The following is a 15,621-nucleotide window of genomic DNA, read 5'->3' on the forward strand; positions in this document are numbered from 1 at the left end:
ATAAAAAAGATAAAAATATTAAAAAGAGGCAAAAATAATCAAATTTGAAACCTAAAATCTATTTGATTTGCTCAAATTGATAATGTACCATTTGATCATAACTACGCAAAGAAAAAAAAAAGTAGTTGTAAGACCCTAGAAAATTATAATAATTAAAATAGGATAGATATTGTTAGGTATTATGGGATGCCCTTAAGCATTGTTAGATACTATGAGATAGTTTTAGAGATTGTTAGATATTAAATAGTGATAAGTAATTATTTTAAAAATATTTATTTAAAAATTTATTATATGAGATATAATTGTTTATTATTATTTATTTTATTTAAAAGATTATCTTTCAGATAATTATCAAGGAGGATATTAGAAATATATTATGGAAATTTTTATTATAGTAAAGATTTTACCGTTCAAGAAAGATTATAGAGGAAATAAGGTAAATATTGATATATAATATAAATAAGTAACGGAAATAATTTTTAAAAGATTATAGAGTGCACATGGATATTATCTTTAAGATTATACAAGTGTGAGCATGATGAATGGCCTTCAACATCTAAGTGTAATGAGACGAGTATGAACATGTCTGTATGAGTGCTCCAAAATATTTGAGTGTAATGTAACAAGTGTGAGGAACTATAGTGTAATGACATCATATGACTGAGTGTAATGATGTCATTACAACATCATATGACTTCGGTGCATTTTGTAAAATTTCATAAAGAAACTAAAGTCGTCACAATATCACACAAATTCAATAAAACACAAAAAGTCATCTTAAGCTATGACGACTTCAATTTTTTCATGAAAGTTATCTTGACTTAGCAAATCGCATCAACATGACACAACTTCTTTTTGAAATCAAGCCAACTTGGCATGACTTGCCCAAGTTCAAATTTTTTAAAAAGTTATTCCATTTTGGTAATTTTATAATGAAATTACACTATAATTGTAAAAAACCTGAATTCTTGAAGCTTAACTTGTAATTGGAACATTCAAGAAGCGCATCCCATTAACTACACCACATACATATGTTGTAATGAAAGACGATTTAACTTTTTTCTTAAATTTAGTCATGGTTCCTCATCCCAATCATTGACAAAATATTACCTTCTAAAAATCCCAAGGTCAAGGAAATAACCTCCTTTGAAAACTCACATACGTTAATTTAACCACTACACATAAATTTACACCACAAAAAAATGTTTCATTAACAATCTATTTTAGTAGCTAAGAGTCGTTAGTCACTATAGCGACCAATTTAGATATCAACATACAAAATAAAAAATTGTTAGTTACTAAAATAGTCACTATCATTAATAAAAAATTATAATTAATCACTAAAATAGTCACTATCATTAATTAAAGACTAATTTATAAACTAATTCATTTAGTAGAAAATACCTTAGTAGCTAATGTTTATTGGTCCATTTCCTTTGGTAATTAAAACTTTGGTAGCTAAATTTATAAACTAATTTAAAGACCAATTATAATTTTTTACTTATAACAGTGATTATTTTAGTAACCAATAATTTTTTATTTTATAATTGGTATCTAAATTGTTCACTATAATAACAACTTTTAGCGACTAAAAAAATGGGTTGTTAATAAGATATTTCCTTGCAGTGATACAACTCTATTGTACTTTATTCACTCATTAATTCATCTACAAATGTATAACTTATATGGTGCTTCATTCATTAATTCACATTACTAAGGCATTACTTATAATTCTTAATTGACCACGTATAACTTAAATGTTCACATTGTTGAGCTAGTGTTCAGACTTTTCTGTTGACCAAGCAATCAAAGATTAATTGCAAGATCAAAACAAGATTTTAGTAAATACATTGGTAATATAAAGATTAGTGAAGTAAACATGATTAACCAAGAGGAGAAAATTGATCCTATCAGGCCGGACAAGATGCCAAATGCTACCTATTTACTCCTATTGCATACAACAGTAATTTTTTTTTCCTACTACATGTCTCTTTTATTGGTATACTTCCTCTTAACAAAAACATTTCTTAACCATGAATAACTCAATACTGACCTTTACTTTGTCATTTACCACAAGGTACATTCACTAAACCCTGCCATTAAGACTTAATAAAAGATCAATAAATATAGGATCCATCACTCACTATATACTATTCATTTGAGTTGATCAATAAGATAAATCTTCAGCTCATAAGACACGATAGTTGCAGAAGAGTGGGGAGGTTCACAGAGCACAACTAGGAGAGAAAGTCTAAATGACAAAATCAAAACCATTTATTTTGATAGAAGATTTGTAGTTATTACAATAAAATAAAAACTATTTACATTATCAAATGTTTTTTGAATTATAGATGCAACACATATTGCTGTCTGATATTACTTAATACAACAATAAATAAAACGTTTTTGTACTTTTCTAATTTTCTTCAATTCTTCAATAATTATTAAAATTTCCCTACTTTCCCTTTATACTTCAACATATATATCCTGCCTTCCTCAACTTAACCTTGAGATTTCTTAGACATTATAAATATATGATATTCATGTGGTATGTTTTCTAACGATGAACTTACGAGCTATGCTCCACCCAGCTCCTAGCTGTTGTTTTCTTCACTCCCTGTTTTCTCATGTTATCCCTAACTTTGTCAACATCTTTCCACCTACCAGCCAAAGCATATATGTTGGAAAGCAACACGTAATTTCCAGAATTATGTGGTTCAACCTTGAACAATTTATCTGCAGCAAGTTCCCCGAGTTCAACTTGCTTGTGAATGCTGGTAGCATTTAAAAGAGAACCATAAATGCCAGCATGGGGCTCCATTGGCATTCTTTGAATCAACTTCATAGCCTCTTCTAATTTACCTACTCGACCTAGCATATCAATCATACATGCATAGTGGTCTACATCAGGAACTTTGATTGATTCAAAAACTTCCCAACCCTCCTCCAATAATCCTGCATGACTGCATGCAGTCAATACCCCAATATATGTTATGCGGTCTGGTTCAATACCATCTTCTTTCATTTTTGACATTAGCTTGATGCTTTCCGTTCCATGCCCATGTGCTGCTAGCCCGGAAATCAACGTGTTATAGGAAACTAGATCTCTGTTTTCCATTTTTTGAAATACTATTCTTGCATCTTCCAAATCTCCACATCTTAAGTACATGAAAATCAAAGAATTATATCCAGAGATACTAAGCTTGATATGATTTTCATTGAGGATACTGACAGCCCAATTCCCTAAGCCCAGTCTTCCAAGGTGTCCACAGGCAGAAAAAACAATCACCATAGTCACCTCATCTGGTTTTGAATCTTTACTCCATATCATTTCCTTGAACAGCTCGATTGCCTTTAGTGACTCGCCATTTTGAGCATAACCACCAATCATCGAATTCCATGATACAGTGTTCCTTTCTGGCATCTTATTAAAAAGTTCTCTTGCCATAGATAAATTACCCACTCTTGCATAAGCGCAAATCATGACATTCCATGTGACAGAATTCTTACACAGACCCAATTGGTCAAAAATCTTCTGAGCTTCCTCAAGGTTACCACACTTCGCATGCATATCAAGAAGAGCTGTCTTGACAAAATAATTTGAACGAAACTTCATTTTGCCTAACTTTTCGACAATTGACTCAGCAAGACAAGGATCACCAAGTAATGAGCAAGATGACAGGACAATCACCCAAGTTGTTTCATCTGGTTCATTACCAGAGCTAAGCATCTCATTAAACAATCTTACAGTCTCTTGTGCTGCTCCACTCCGAGTGTATCCTGATAGCATTGCATTCCATGATACCACACTTCTTTCTGGCATCTTTTCAAAATATCTCCTTGCAACCTTTAAATTCCCCATCTTTGCGTGTCCAGTTACCATGGCGGTCCAAGTAATAACATTCCTTTCCGACTCGCCCATCGTGCGAAAAAGTCTACTGGCCTCATCTCCATTCCCGCAATTCCAATATCCAGAGATCATGACGTTCCAATCTGCAACAGTTCTGTCGAGCATTTCATCGAACAGTTTCCTGGCAACCTCAATATGTCCAGACTTAGCATACGTAACCATAATTGCATTTCGGACATGATGATCGCGACAGTGTCCTAGTTTGAGTAAATGAGCGTGAAGTAGCGCGCTGGCCTTTCCTGCAGATTTGATCAAAACCAGATAAAACGATGCATCGGGCTTAATGTCGTAGTATCGTATGTGTTTGAAGAAAGAAGTAACTTCTGTGGTAGCAGAGATTTGGGAGTAATATCTGAGCATGCAGGTGAAGACATGAGCATTGGGATATGTTGCTAAATGAAAAATGTGGTAGGTGTAGTTTGAGGGTGCAAGGAGGCGCGTGCATTCGGTAAGGAGAAGCGCCACCCAGTGGTTGCGGTGGTGGTGGGAGTGGAGGACGAGTTGTGCATGGAGCTGTCTAAGTTGATGAAGATCGGCTACTTTGCCTGCAATGTTTTTCTTGTTCAGAGTTGACATGCCACTGTGCAATTGCAGAGTGAAGTGAGATAGAGGTCACATTGAGATTAGTTTGAAACTAAAAAGTGACTCTTATCTGCCAATGATATAGTGCATGTACTTTTACAAGATTATTGAATGGATGGAGGAGGGGATATGGAGGTATTATACTAATCGTGTTTGTTGGGTATTCATTGTTCATCCTATAAAAAATAAAATATAATTTATATTTTATTAAATTAAATTAAATTAAAATTTTATTAGGTTAAATTTAATTAAAATTAAAATTAAATTTTAATTTATATTATATTTTATGTCTTTTATAATTTTATTTAAAAAATTATATCTTTTTTAAATATTTGTAGATATGGGATATTCATGGATATTCGTAGATTTTTTTGAAACCTCATGGGTAGTTTTTTAAACTGGTATCCAACGAGTAAATAGATATGTATGAATGAATTTTATATTTTTTTTGCAAGTCAGGTAACGGGTAGGCGTTATTCGTGACCGTCTCAACCTGTTGTCCTTTTCTAGACGGAGATCACATACTTTTTCTCTTTTAAATGTTATAATTTGTAAATTTGAGGATAGAATTGGATTTGCTCCTATTTTAAATTTAAAATTTTGATACATTTTCATCTTTAAACTTAAAAATAAATAAATATAAACTCTTTTAATTCAAGGATATTGATTTTTTCACATGTTAATTTTTGTTTTAGATTTGATATTTGAGTTAGGACGTATCAAATCGATCAGCTTAAATGTTGTTTGATACGTCAAAAAAATTTAACGCAAATAAATTATAAGGACTATATCTATTTTTTTTAAGTTTGAGAATCAAATTATATCTAAGTATAGATAAAGACAAATTAGTTGCATCAAAATTTAAAAACTAAAAACATTTTTTTAATAGAGCAAGAGAGTAGATATATATTACTTGATTTAATTATAAGATAATCGATTATATATAATTTAATCAATTATGATTGTATCTTATTAAAGTATATAATTTACTAAATTTAACTAACTATCACTAGATATGATTAAATTGAATTTGATTAGATGAAATGATCCATTAGAGATGATTAAATTTATTACCAATATCTAAACCAATTGAATTTTTTAAATAAGATAATTGATTAAATATTATTTAATTAAGTATCACTATCTCTTATTATATTTGAATTTAATTACATAAAATATGATTTAATTTCTTTTCAAATAATTAAATTGAATTTGTTGGATGATTGAAATAATTGACTAAAATATTATTTGATTAATCTTTGCTATATTTATTATATCGAATTTTATTATATAAGATAATATGATTAAATTTGTTTTTATATTTATTAAAAGGATGCGGGATAATTTAATTAGTTATCCCACTCTATCTTATTAAATTGAAATTGATTAAATAAGAAATCACTTGTTCTTAAATCCATTTTAGGAGGTGTGAATATGATATAATATCTCTATATCTGATTAAATTGAACGTGTTAGATAAGATAAACAATAAAATATAATTTTATTAATTATCACCATATCTAATTAAATTTAACTTCTCACATAAAATATGATATTATTATTTTTTAAATTCATAAAGAGGTGTGAGAAGTTATAAATAAGAATGTTGATGTGATATGGTTGTACAACCATTGTAAGAATTGAGAGAGTGATTACCCATTATCGATCAAAACTTCGTAAAGGCATGTTTGGTGAGCAAGAGAAGACTCCTAGATTTCAAAAAGCACGTTTTCTAACGGTAAATTTCCAAACTCTTAATTAGATAATATGTTTTTCTGCTTAAAGGTGAAAATCTGGGTTCTGATGAAAAATGTTCTGTTTAGACTTTACTTTTTAATTTTGTTTTTTCTAAATACACTTATTTCTTCTATTAAAAATGATGTATTTGCCTACCTCTATCCTCTCTTTTTTTTTTTCTTTTTTTCATTCGTTTTCTTGTTTTCGAAATACTTTCCAAAGATTTTAGACTAAAATATGCTCTAGAGAGTTTTTCTTTTTAAATGTCAAAATAAAAAAAGTAGTTCAACTGGTGCATTCCATAATGAAAAATAAAAATAGTCTTATGGAAAAATACTTTTTGGATCATTCTCGTTGTATATTGGAAATTCTTTCTGGATTTATTTTAATCTTTGGTAGGGCCAGTTTAAGTATAAACAGGTAAAACATTTGTTTTAGATTTAAAAAAAAATCTCAATTTTTTTTAATATTAATATTTCTTTATTAAATTAATTATAAAATTAAGTTGGAGAAAAATGGTCTCAAAATATTCTTTTAGTACTAATATATTTATTAAATTAATTATAAAATTACGTTTAAAAAAAAGTATACTAATATACTTATATCAAATTAATTATAAATTTATGTTTGAAAATAAAATTCAATTAAAAAATTATTAGTGTTTACTAATTTTTATTGGTATTAAAAATATTTAATTTTCTTCAATAAATTATAATTTTGGTCAGAAAAAATATAATAATTAATTATCTTTATTCTCTTATAATCAATTTTGATTTTATTTGCTTCTTTTATTCAGATGTGATTTTAATTTTGATTTTATTTTATTCTCTTATCTCTAAGTGGTTTCAATTTTAATTGACTTTATTTGCTTTTTTTTTATCTATATGTCATTTTAATTTTGATTATATTTTCTTATTTTATCTCTATCTTTTTTAGAAATAAAAAATTGGGAGAGTTTGATTTCTGCGGAAGAAATCAAGAAATTAACCTACTTTTTTGTATTCTTTTATATACAATAAATTCGGATATTGATAAAATTCATCTGATTCTTCTTTGTATTATAAAAAATTAGTATATTTCGCTTCATTTAGAATTATATAATATTTCTCATTTTGTTAAGTTTTCATTTTGATATATAAGATTTTTCATTTTAAAAAAGGAGTTTTTTATGTCACGTTACAGAGGTGATTTCAATTTTGATTATATTTATTCTTTTATCTCTATGTGATTTTAATTTTGATTGATTTTATTTGCTTTTTTTTTATCTATGTGTCATTTTAATTTTGATTCTATTTTCTTATTTTATCTTTATCTTTTTTAGAAATAAAAAATTGGAAGAGTTCGATCTCTACGGAAGAAATCAAGAAATTAACCTACTTTTTTGTATTCTTTTATATACAATAAATTTGGATATTGATAAAATTCATCTAATTCTTCTTTGTATTATAAAAAATTAGTAGATTTTGCTTCATTTAGAATTATATAATATTTCTCATTTCGTTTAGTTTTCATTTTGATTTATAAGATTTTTCATTTTAAAAAAGAAGTTTTTATGTCTTACATAGATGATTTCAATTTTGATTCTATCTTATTCTTTTATCTCTATATGATTTGAATTTTGATTGATTTTATTTGCTTTTTTTATCTGTGTGATTTTAGTTTTGATTCTATTTTCTTATTTTATCTTTATGTGATTTTAATTTTGATTCTATTTTTTTTATTTTTATCTCTATGTGATTTCAATGTTGATTTTATTTTCTTTTTTCATCTCCATGTGACTTCAAATTTTTTTCTTTTATCTCTATGTGACTTGGATTTTAATCATATTTTCTTATTTTATCTTTATATGATTTCAATTTTGATTCTATTTTCTTTTTTTATCTTTATGTGACTTCAATTTTGTTCTTTTATCTCTGTGTGACCTGGATTTTAATCATATTTTCTTCTTTTATCTCTGATTTCAACTTTAATTTTATTTTAGTCTTTTATCTTTGTATGACTTCTCGTCTGCTTTGTTGGTTCCACTACTTGTTTGTCCTTCTTTTCTTTTATTCTAGAGTTATTCTTTTTTAGAGTTTTGACAAATTTAATTCTTTGAATCTCATACTTCCCTTGTGTACCAATCTTTTTATTCTCATTTACGATTAATATTTTTTTTCTATTTGTGTTGATATTGTTTTTACTCTAGTTTTTGAATTTGTATTAGGATTATAGATGTGTTTTTTTTGTCCGATTTTGTTTAGGAATTGGGGTTTAGGATTCTAGTTGACATGAACAATAACTTTTTTAATTGTTTATATTAATGATGAATCTCAAAATAAACTTTACAGGTTTACGAAAGTTGAGACTTGAGAAAGAAAAAGAGAATTGAGACTTCAAGATACTATGAGTCTACGATCAATTTTCTTAACAACCATCACGAGGTTAGATTTTATTGTTTTAACTCATTATATATATATATATATATATATATATATATATATTAGTAGTGTTTTATATATTATAATTTTTTATTTCATATCAAAATATATATTTCAACTAGAAAATTTGAATTAGAGTATTAAAAAATCTTAAAGAAGAGAAAAGTTGATATTTAATTGCATCACAAAAAGGAACTATGAATACATTTATAAAAATATATAAGAAAAATGAATTAGAAAATACAAGTAAGTAATCTTTGAATGAACAACATAATAACAATATAGATATAGATGAAAATAATAATAGAGAAAGAGTAGTTAATTCTCAAAGTCATGATAACGAGAGGGAAATTGAGAGGATTCTATTCTTAATAAAACTATATATGATCTAAGTCAATGAAAGAATATTGTACAAATTTGATTAGAAAAGAGTCATATTAAGATCACATATATTGATTTCTCAAATGATATACATTCTAAACACTTTTTTTTATCAAATTATATTTAAATATTGTCTAAGAGAAATACGAAAATAGTTAATTCATTCTAGAGATTTAAATAATCTTTTGTTTTTGTTTCAAATTATTTAATAATGTTTCTTGTAGAAGTAAACTAGCCAAAGGGGTTGAGAATAGAGAAATCTTAAATGAAATAGGTTAATTATCTATTAAAAAAATATAAAAGGAAATTAATCTCAACTATTTAATAAATAATTTTGGATAAAATAATTTCAAAAAATAAATTTTAAATAAAACGTCTTAATTTTTTTAGTTTGTTTTTCCTTTCAAACCCTTGAATTGCCCTGGATGTTTTGGAAAGTATTTCTAAAAACAATATTTTTTTATTCCTTTTAATGTTTCGGAATTTAATGAACGTTTTTTGAAATTTATTTCTAGAACATTATCTGTTTGCATTTTAGAATCCTTTTATTTTCTTAATTCCCGAATATAAAAATGGAAAGAGTGTTCTAAAAATGATTTGTCACGATATTTTTAAAATAAAAATATGTTCACAAAAGTATATTTTAGATTGCAAATAGAGCATTTTGAAAAAAAAAATACTTCCTTGAATGTTTTTAATACATTTTTTCATTACTATTTCAGAGAGATTAATTTATAATTTTTGAAAATAAGTAATATTCTAAAATAATTAATTTTTCATACTATTAACAAAACAAAACAAAAAAGTATTTTTGAGAATATTTTTTTCGAAGACATTTTCAACCAAAGTTTCTATAGAAAAGGAAGAGATAATATTGAGAAAGAGAAAGCTATTTTAATTTAATTTGAAACATATTAATATTTATTATACCACAAATATTATCGAGAGGTGGCGAGGGTAAAAGCATAAAATAGTGTGTATAGTAAGTAGTAAAGCATGACTGCAGAGGAAATAAGTGTGTTTTGATAATGAGAACAAGAAAAAAAAAAGTGTGTAGTAAGGGGGTGTATATAGCATGAAGCTGACTCCTCTATTGTGATATGAAATCATATCGTGGTAGAAGCCCAAATAACTAAATATATATTAATGGTTAATTTTTTTTAATTTAATAACAAAAATCAAAATCTGTAACAATATTTTTCCCTCAGCATTTATTATCTATCATAAAGTTAGCGAAGAAGAAGAAAAAAAAAAAGAATCTTTCTTGAGTCTCTTCTGTTCTAATATACACATTACCGTATACAACATGTAATCCCTATAGAGCTCAAAAAAAGAAAACATAAAAATTAATGTTAATTATATAACTTGGTATATAAATTATTATATATGATAAAATTTCTCTTTTGCACCATGAAAAATCATGCGGTGTTTGAAATACAGGACCTGTGAAAATAGTTTATAACTATTTTATAAAGTTTTTCAATTTATATAAAAAAACTAAAGTTTTGAGTTTAATATTAAACTTTTGTGTTGCAAAATTGTATGAAATTAAATACTTAAATATTTTGTTATTTCAACTCTTTCTAGTTTAAAAATCTCTTGAGAATATCTTAACTATTAATAAATGCTCTTAAATTCATATTAATGTAAGACAGATCCCATTCCTCCAGCAAAATATTTTCTAGCATAGGTCGTGGTTGATTTAAAACCACATTTTACTTGTACAGCCACATTATTCCATTTAATTCCTTAGTAGTGTTGCTACGAATTTTATCTAACATTTTTTTTGTGTGTATTTGCATTAAAAATTATTAAATAACATAAAATCACACTAATTACTATTTTTTCATTTATGACTTCGTTAATTAAAATTTACTACTTTAACTACATTTATTAATCGGAAGTGATTAAATATTTGTTTTTCTTTATGTGATATAATTTATAATTACTTTAGACAGATTAAAAAAAATGTGTTGGAGAGATTAATTAGGTGATGACTAAGCATATATTCTTTTGATTTTGTTTTCAGCATATATAAGACGAACACAACAGCATTAGTTACTGTGAGTTAAGAAGTGTGCAGTTCAAATTTTCTCACCAGCTTCTTCACCATGCCTTCAACAGCTTTTCAATGGCTGAGTCTTGTGGGCATCATTTGGCTCCAATCCATAACTGGAACAAACACCAATTTCCCTGCTTACTCATCACAGCTGAAACAGCTTCTTTCCATTTCCCAGTTTCAGCTCAATAACCTTGCTTTTGCCTCTGATGCTGGCAAACTGTTTGGTTTTTTGTCTGGCCTTGCTGCTGTTTACTTACCCCTTTGGCTTGTTCTCATGATTGGTTCAACTCTTGGGTTGATTGGCTATGGTGTACAATTTCTCTTCATCACAAACCATATCTCCTCTCTCTCCTACTGGCATGTCTTCTTTCTTACTGTTTTAGCAGGAAACAGCATTTGTTGGATTAACACTGTCTGCTATGTCATCACCATAAGGAACTTCCCATCTGATCGCCAAGTTGCTGTGGGGATAACAACTAGTTACCAAGGGTTAAGTGCTAAGGTTTACACCACCATTGTTGATGTTGCTGGACACAAAAAAAGGGCCATAACCTTTCTCTTTCTAAACTCAGTTTTACCTCTGCTAGTTAGCCTAATAGCAACTCCTGTGGTTAGAGAAATTGAAGTCTTAAGTCCTAAACAAAGTAGGGTTGGATTTGATGTTATCTTTGCTATAACAATCGCCACTGGAATCTACGCTGTGATGAGCAGTTTGGAGTTTGTCTCAAACAAAATATCTCCACTGGGGAGCCTTATTGGTATTCTACTGTCCCTTCTCATGCCTCTGTTACTTCCACTTTCCATGATGATCGTGGGGTCATGGCACAAAAATACAGAAAAACAAAGAGTCTACAATTTTGCTACTGAGGATGAGGTGAATGAGGTGAAGGAGGGTGAAGAAAGCGAAGAAATTCATGATGTAGGTGTAAGAGAAGAAATAGGAGCAAAATTAATGCTGAGAAGACTAGATTTCTGGTTATACTTCTTGGTGTATTTGTTCGGTGCAACACTGGGTTTGGTGTTTCTGAATAACTTGGGGCAAATCGCTGAATCCCGGGGTTACTCAGGAACCTCATCGTTGGTGTCTTTGTCTTCTTCTTTTGGGTTCTTTGGACGTCTCATGCCATCTATAGTAGATTACTTTTACAGGTAAATAACTCATTTTCTACCTTCCTAGCTATTCCCATCTAACACCAACCAGTGCCTACTGCATTTACTCTGTAACATAATTGAAATAAGAGATATAAATGTGTTAGTTGATCTACATCAATGAAGATGAACCTGGTATTAAATCACCCTCTACTTTTATTGACATTTTTGTTTTTGATGGTATGGGGTATATGCAGGGATAAAAAGTGTGCAATATCAAAACCAGGTTCTATGATGGCATTAATGGGTCCAATTGCTGGGGCGTTTTTCTTACTGCTGAACAAGACTCACCTTGCACTGTATGTTAGCACTGCCATAATTGGAGTGTGTACTGGTGCAATCACTTCAATTGCGGTGTCGATGACCACTGAACTCTTTGGAACCAAGAATTTCTCAGTGAACCATAATGTGGTGGTGGCCAACATTCCTGTGGGGTCCCTTTTGTTTGGATACTTGGCTGCTATTGTTTACCATAAAGGAGGGAACGAAAATGGAAAATGCATGGGCATGGAATGCTACAGGAACACTTTCATCGTATGGGGTTCCCTTTGTTTCTTTGGCACCTTCTTGGCTTGCGTTCTACATGCTAGGACTCGCAACTTTTACTCACATAAACTATAGGACACATATACATATATGGATGTATACGTTTTTGATACAATCTAATATACACAGACAGTATAATATTACCTTATACTTGTCTTATACAAAGCATTACACTGTCTTTTTTTTTATATCTTTTTCAGTTTTAAAATTATTATTCTTGTACTCCATAAAACGCAACGATGGTAAAATGGTAAAAAAAATTTGTAATTTGCTTGATCTTTTATTGCATGAGCAGTGTTCAAAGGAAAAGAAAATCAATGAAGACCCTATATATGCATAAGATACCACATTTTTGGTGTAATAAATTATGTGAATATAGAAAGAGAGAGAATAATAGGAAATGTTAATTGAACACTAATTAGTGCTTTTAGATGAGTTCGTAGACCATTTCAATGGTAATTAATTAAAATTATAGGCCAAAATGTATCACACGTATCAAATATAATGATTGACATAAATGTTTAGTTGGTTGTGAAGTGCTGTCATCTATTTGTGATGCCAAAATGGACAACAATATGGCTTAAATTGTGAAATCATTTCATAATTTACTTCTACCAATACGAAAACTAGTCTCCATCGACTTCATCAATCAAACTACGTAATCCTTTATTTACATAAATTTGATAGAAAAACTGTAGTTAAAAAGATTAAACCACCTCAATGAAAACATATGCATCCTCTTTTAACTTATGGTTGAAAAAATAAAAATATTCTAATTATTATTAAAATAAAAATGGTATTAAATTTATACAAACTATATTTTTAAAAAATAATTATAAAAAAATAGATACAAAATTTAAAAGATAAAATAATTTATATCAATAAAGGTCAAATTAGTATTGAAATGTGTACATTATCGAGTAATTATCAAAATTGATCCCTTTATAAATGGATAGATTATAGCTATATATATTCTATAGTAAATGATTGATAAAAGAAGTTGTTGAATGTAAAATAATAAAGATGGATACATTTAGATATACTTCCTAAATTAATTTAGTTTAAATGATGAAAAATATATTGAAGTCATTATAATTTTATTTTTAATTAATTTTAAACTCTTTCAGTTTTATTTAAAATGAAGTGTTCTTATTTTATTATTTAATTTTAACTAGATACGTTTAAATTTCATTTTTCTATCATTAATATGATACAATATTCTAAAATATTTCTAATCAAATTAGCGCATATATATAAGCAAACTATTTAAAATAGTCATTTATAAAATACGGTTAAAAAAATTGAAAACATTCATAAAATAAATAAAACTAAGTAACTCTAACTAAATCTTAATTAATGATCCTAACAATCACAAAATAAAAACTAGCTAACTTATGAAATCGTAATTAATAATACTAACAATGAAGCCAATGCCGGTATTATGGTTTTAAATCGCTGTCTTCGAACATACGAATGCAGTTTTAGTGGTTTACGTAGCTCTATAGCCATATATGCACTTTGCTTGCAAACATATATATATATATATATATATATATATATATATATATATATATATATATATATATATATATATATATATATATATATAGATTATCGTTTTCAATCTGATAATATTTAATTTTTATATTATTTCAATAATATATTATTGTAAACTTTGAAATAAAATTTGTCATGTTAATTATATAGTTTTTCAAAAGACAAAATATTCATCTAAAAAAAATAGAGAAATAAGAAGTGTTGATTTCTTTTTCTTTCCAAATTGCATAAGGACTTTTATCTAAAATTGTGTTGGGAATAGTATAAGTGTGAGTAAAAGTCCCATATGGGATAGAATAGACAAAGTTAAACATTATATAAAAATAAAGACCCATAACACCATTGTCTTAAGATTTTGGGTTAAAGTGATGTCAAATGTCTTCTATGTGCAAGACTTATATATATATATATATATATATATATATATATATATATATATATATATATATATATATATATATATATATATATATATATATATATATATATATATATATATATATATATATATATATATATAACAACAATCTCTCGATGACTATATCTATAAATCATATATATGAAAAAATATAACCCATCAGTGGTTCAGATAGTGGTTCAGAGCCGATGGATCATATCGAACCACAATCTCTCAATGTCTATAACCATAACTCATATGATGAAATATATAAACCCAACAAATTGATCTAATCAATACCATGTTTTGCACATAAAAAATAATATTCTAAGTCTATACTCATCTCTTATGTGGAGTTATGCTATTGCTTTCATCTCAATTTGTTAAAGTATTTTCAGTAAATAAATTTGTGAAAAATTTCATTTTTTTTACGCTCTCCAATTTCAAATTCAGTGTCATAGTCACTTCTCATGCATGAGATTCAAAATAATATTTATGCCTTTAATCTTTTATAGAATATCTCAAACATCTTGAAATACTTATTTTGTTGGAGGAAGTAAATTTATATAAGTTCGTTATAGTCATCTATTTGACAAGTTCATATTTTTTTCACTCTATGATTTAACGTCTTAATTGGTCCAAACATATTCATGTGCAAGAGTTACTACGGTTTAGAATACTTTTGGAAGATTAAAAAAACTTTTGATTTGTATCTCTTTCATCCATGTTTCACAGAGAATGAGTTTTTCAAGAAATGTTTAGCAGTCCTTATAGTTAGTTTTTCTAGTAATTTTTTAAATTTGATTTACATTGACATCACTAACTTTTTGTGCTAAATCCATCTCCCATCTTCTTTTGAAAGCAAATATGTTGCCTTCTT

At 27.6% G+C, this 15,621-nt stretch overlaps 2 protein-coding genes across 2 annotated transcripts; one reads left to right on the forward strand and one right to left on the reverse strand.

The window, feature by feature from the left end:
* Positions 1-2,252: 2,252 nt before the first annotated feature.
* LOC114193794 (Pentatricopeptide repeat (PPR) superfamily protein) lies at positions 2,253-4,583 on the reverse strand. The gene has a single exon (XM_028083734.2). It carries the CDS (start codon positions 4,484-4,486, stop codon positions 2,570-2,572), a length of 1,917 nt encoding a protein of 638 aa, XP_027939535.1. The 5' UTR covers positions 4,487-4,583; the 3' UTR covers positions 2,253-2,569.
* A 6,491-nt stretch (positions 4,584-11,074) lies between these two features.
* Positions 11,075-12,953, forward strand: LOC114195500 (Major facilitator superfamily protein). Its single transcript, XM_028085991.2, has 2 exons — positions 11,075-12,241; positions 12,439-12,953. Exons 1-2 carry the CDS (start codon positions 11,142-11,144, stop codon positions 12,860-12,862), a joined length of 1,524 nt encoding a protein of 507 aa, XP_027941792.1. The 5' UTR covers positions 11,075-11,141; the 3' UTR covers positions 12,863-12,953.
* The last annotated feature ends 2,668 nt before the right edge of the window (positions 12,954-15,621 follow it).

Source organism: Vigna unguiculata, chromosome 8, assembly GCF_037176805.1.
Source record: "Vigna unguiculata cultivar grain cowpea cultivar isolate G323 ecotype 2 chromosome 8, ASM3717680v1, whole genome shotgun sequence".
NCBI lineage: Eukaryota > Viridiplantae > Streptophyta > Magnoliopsida > Fabales > Fabaceae > Vigna > Vigna unguiculata.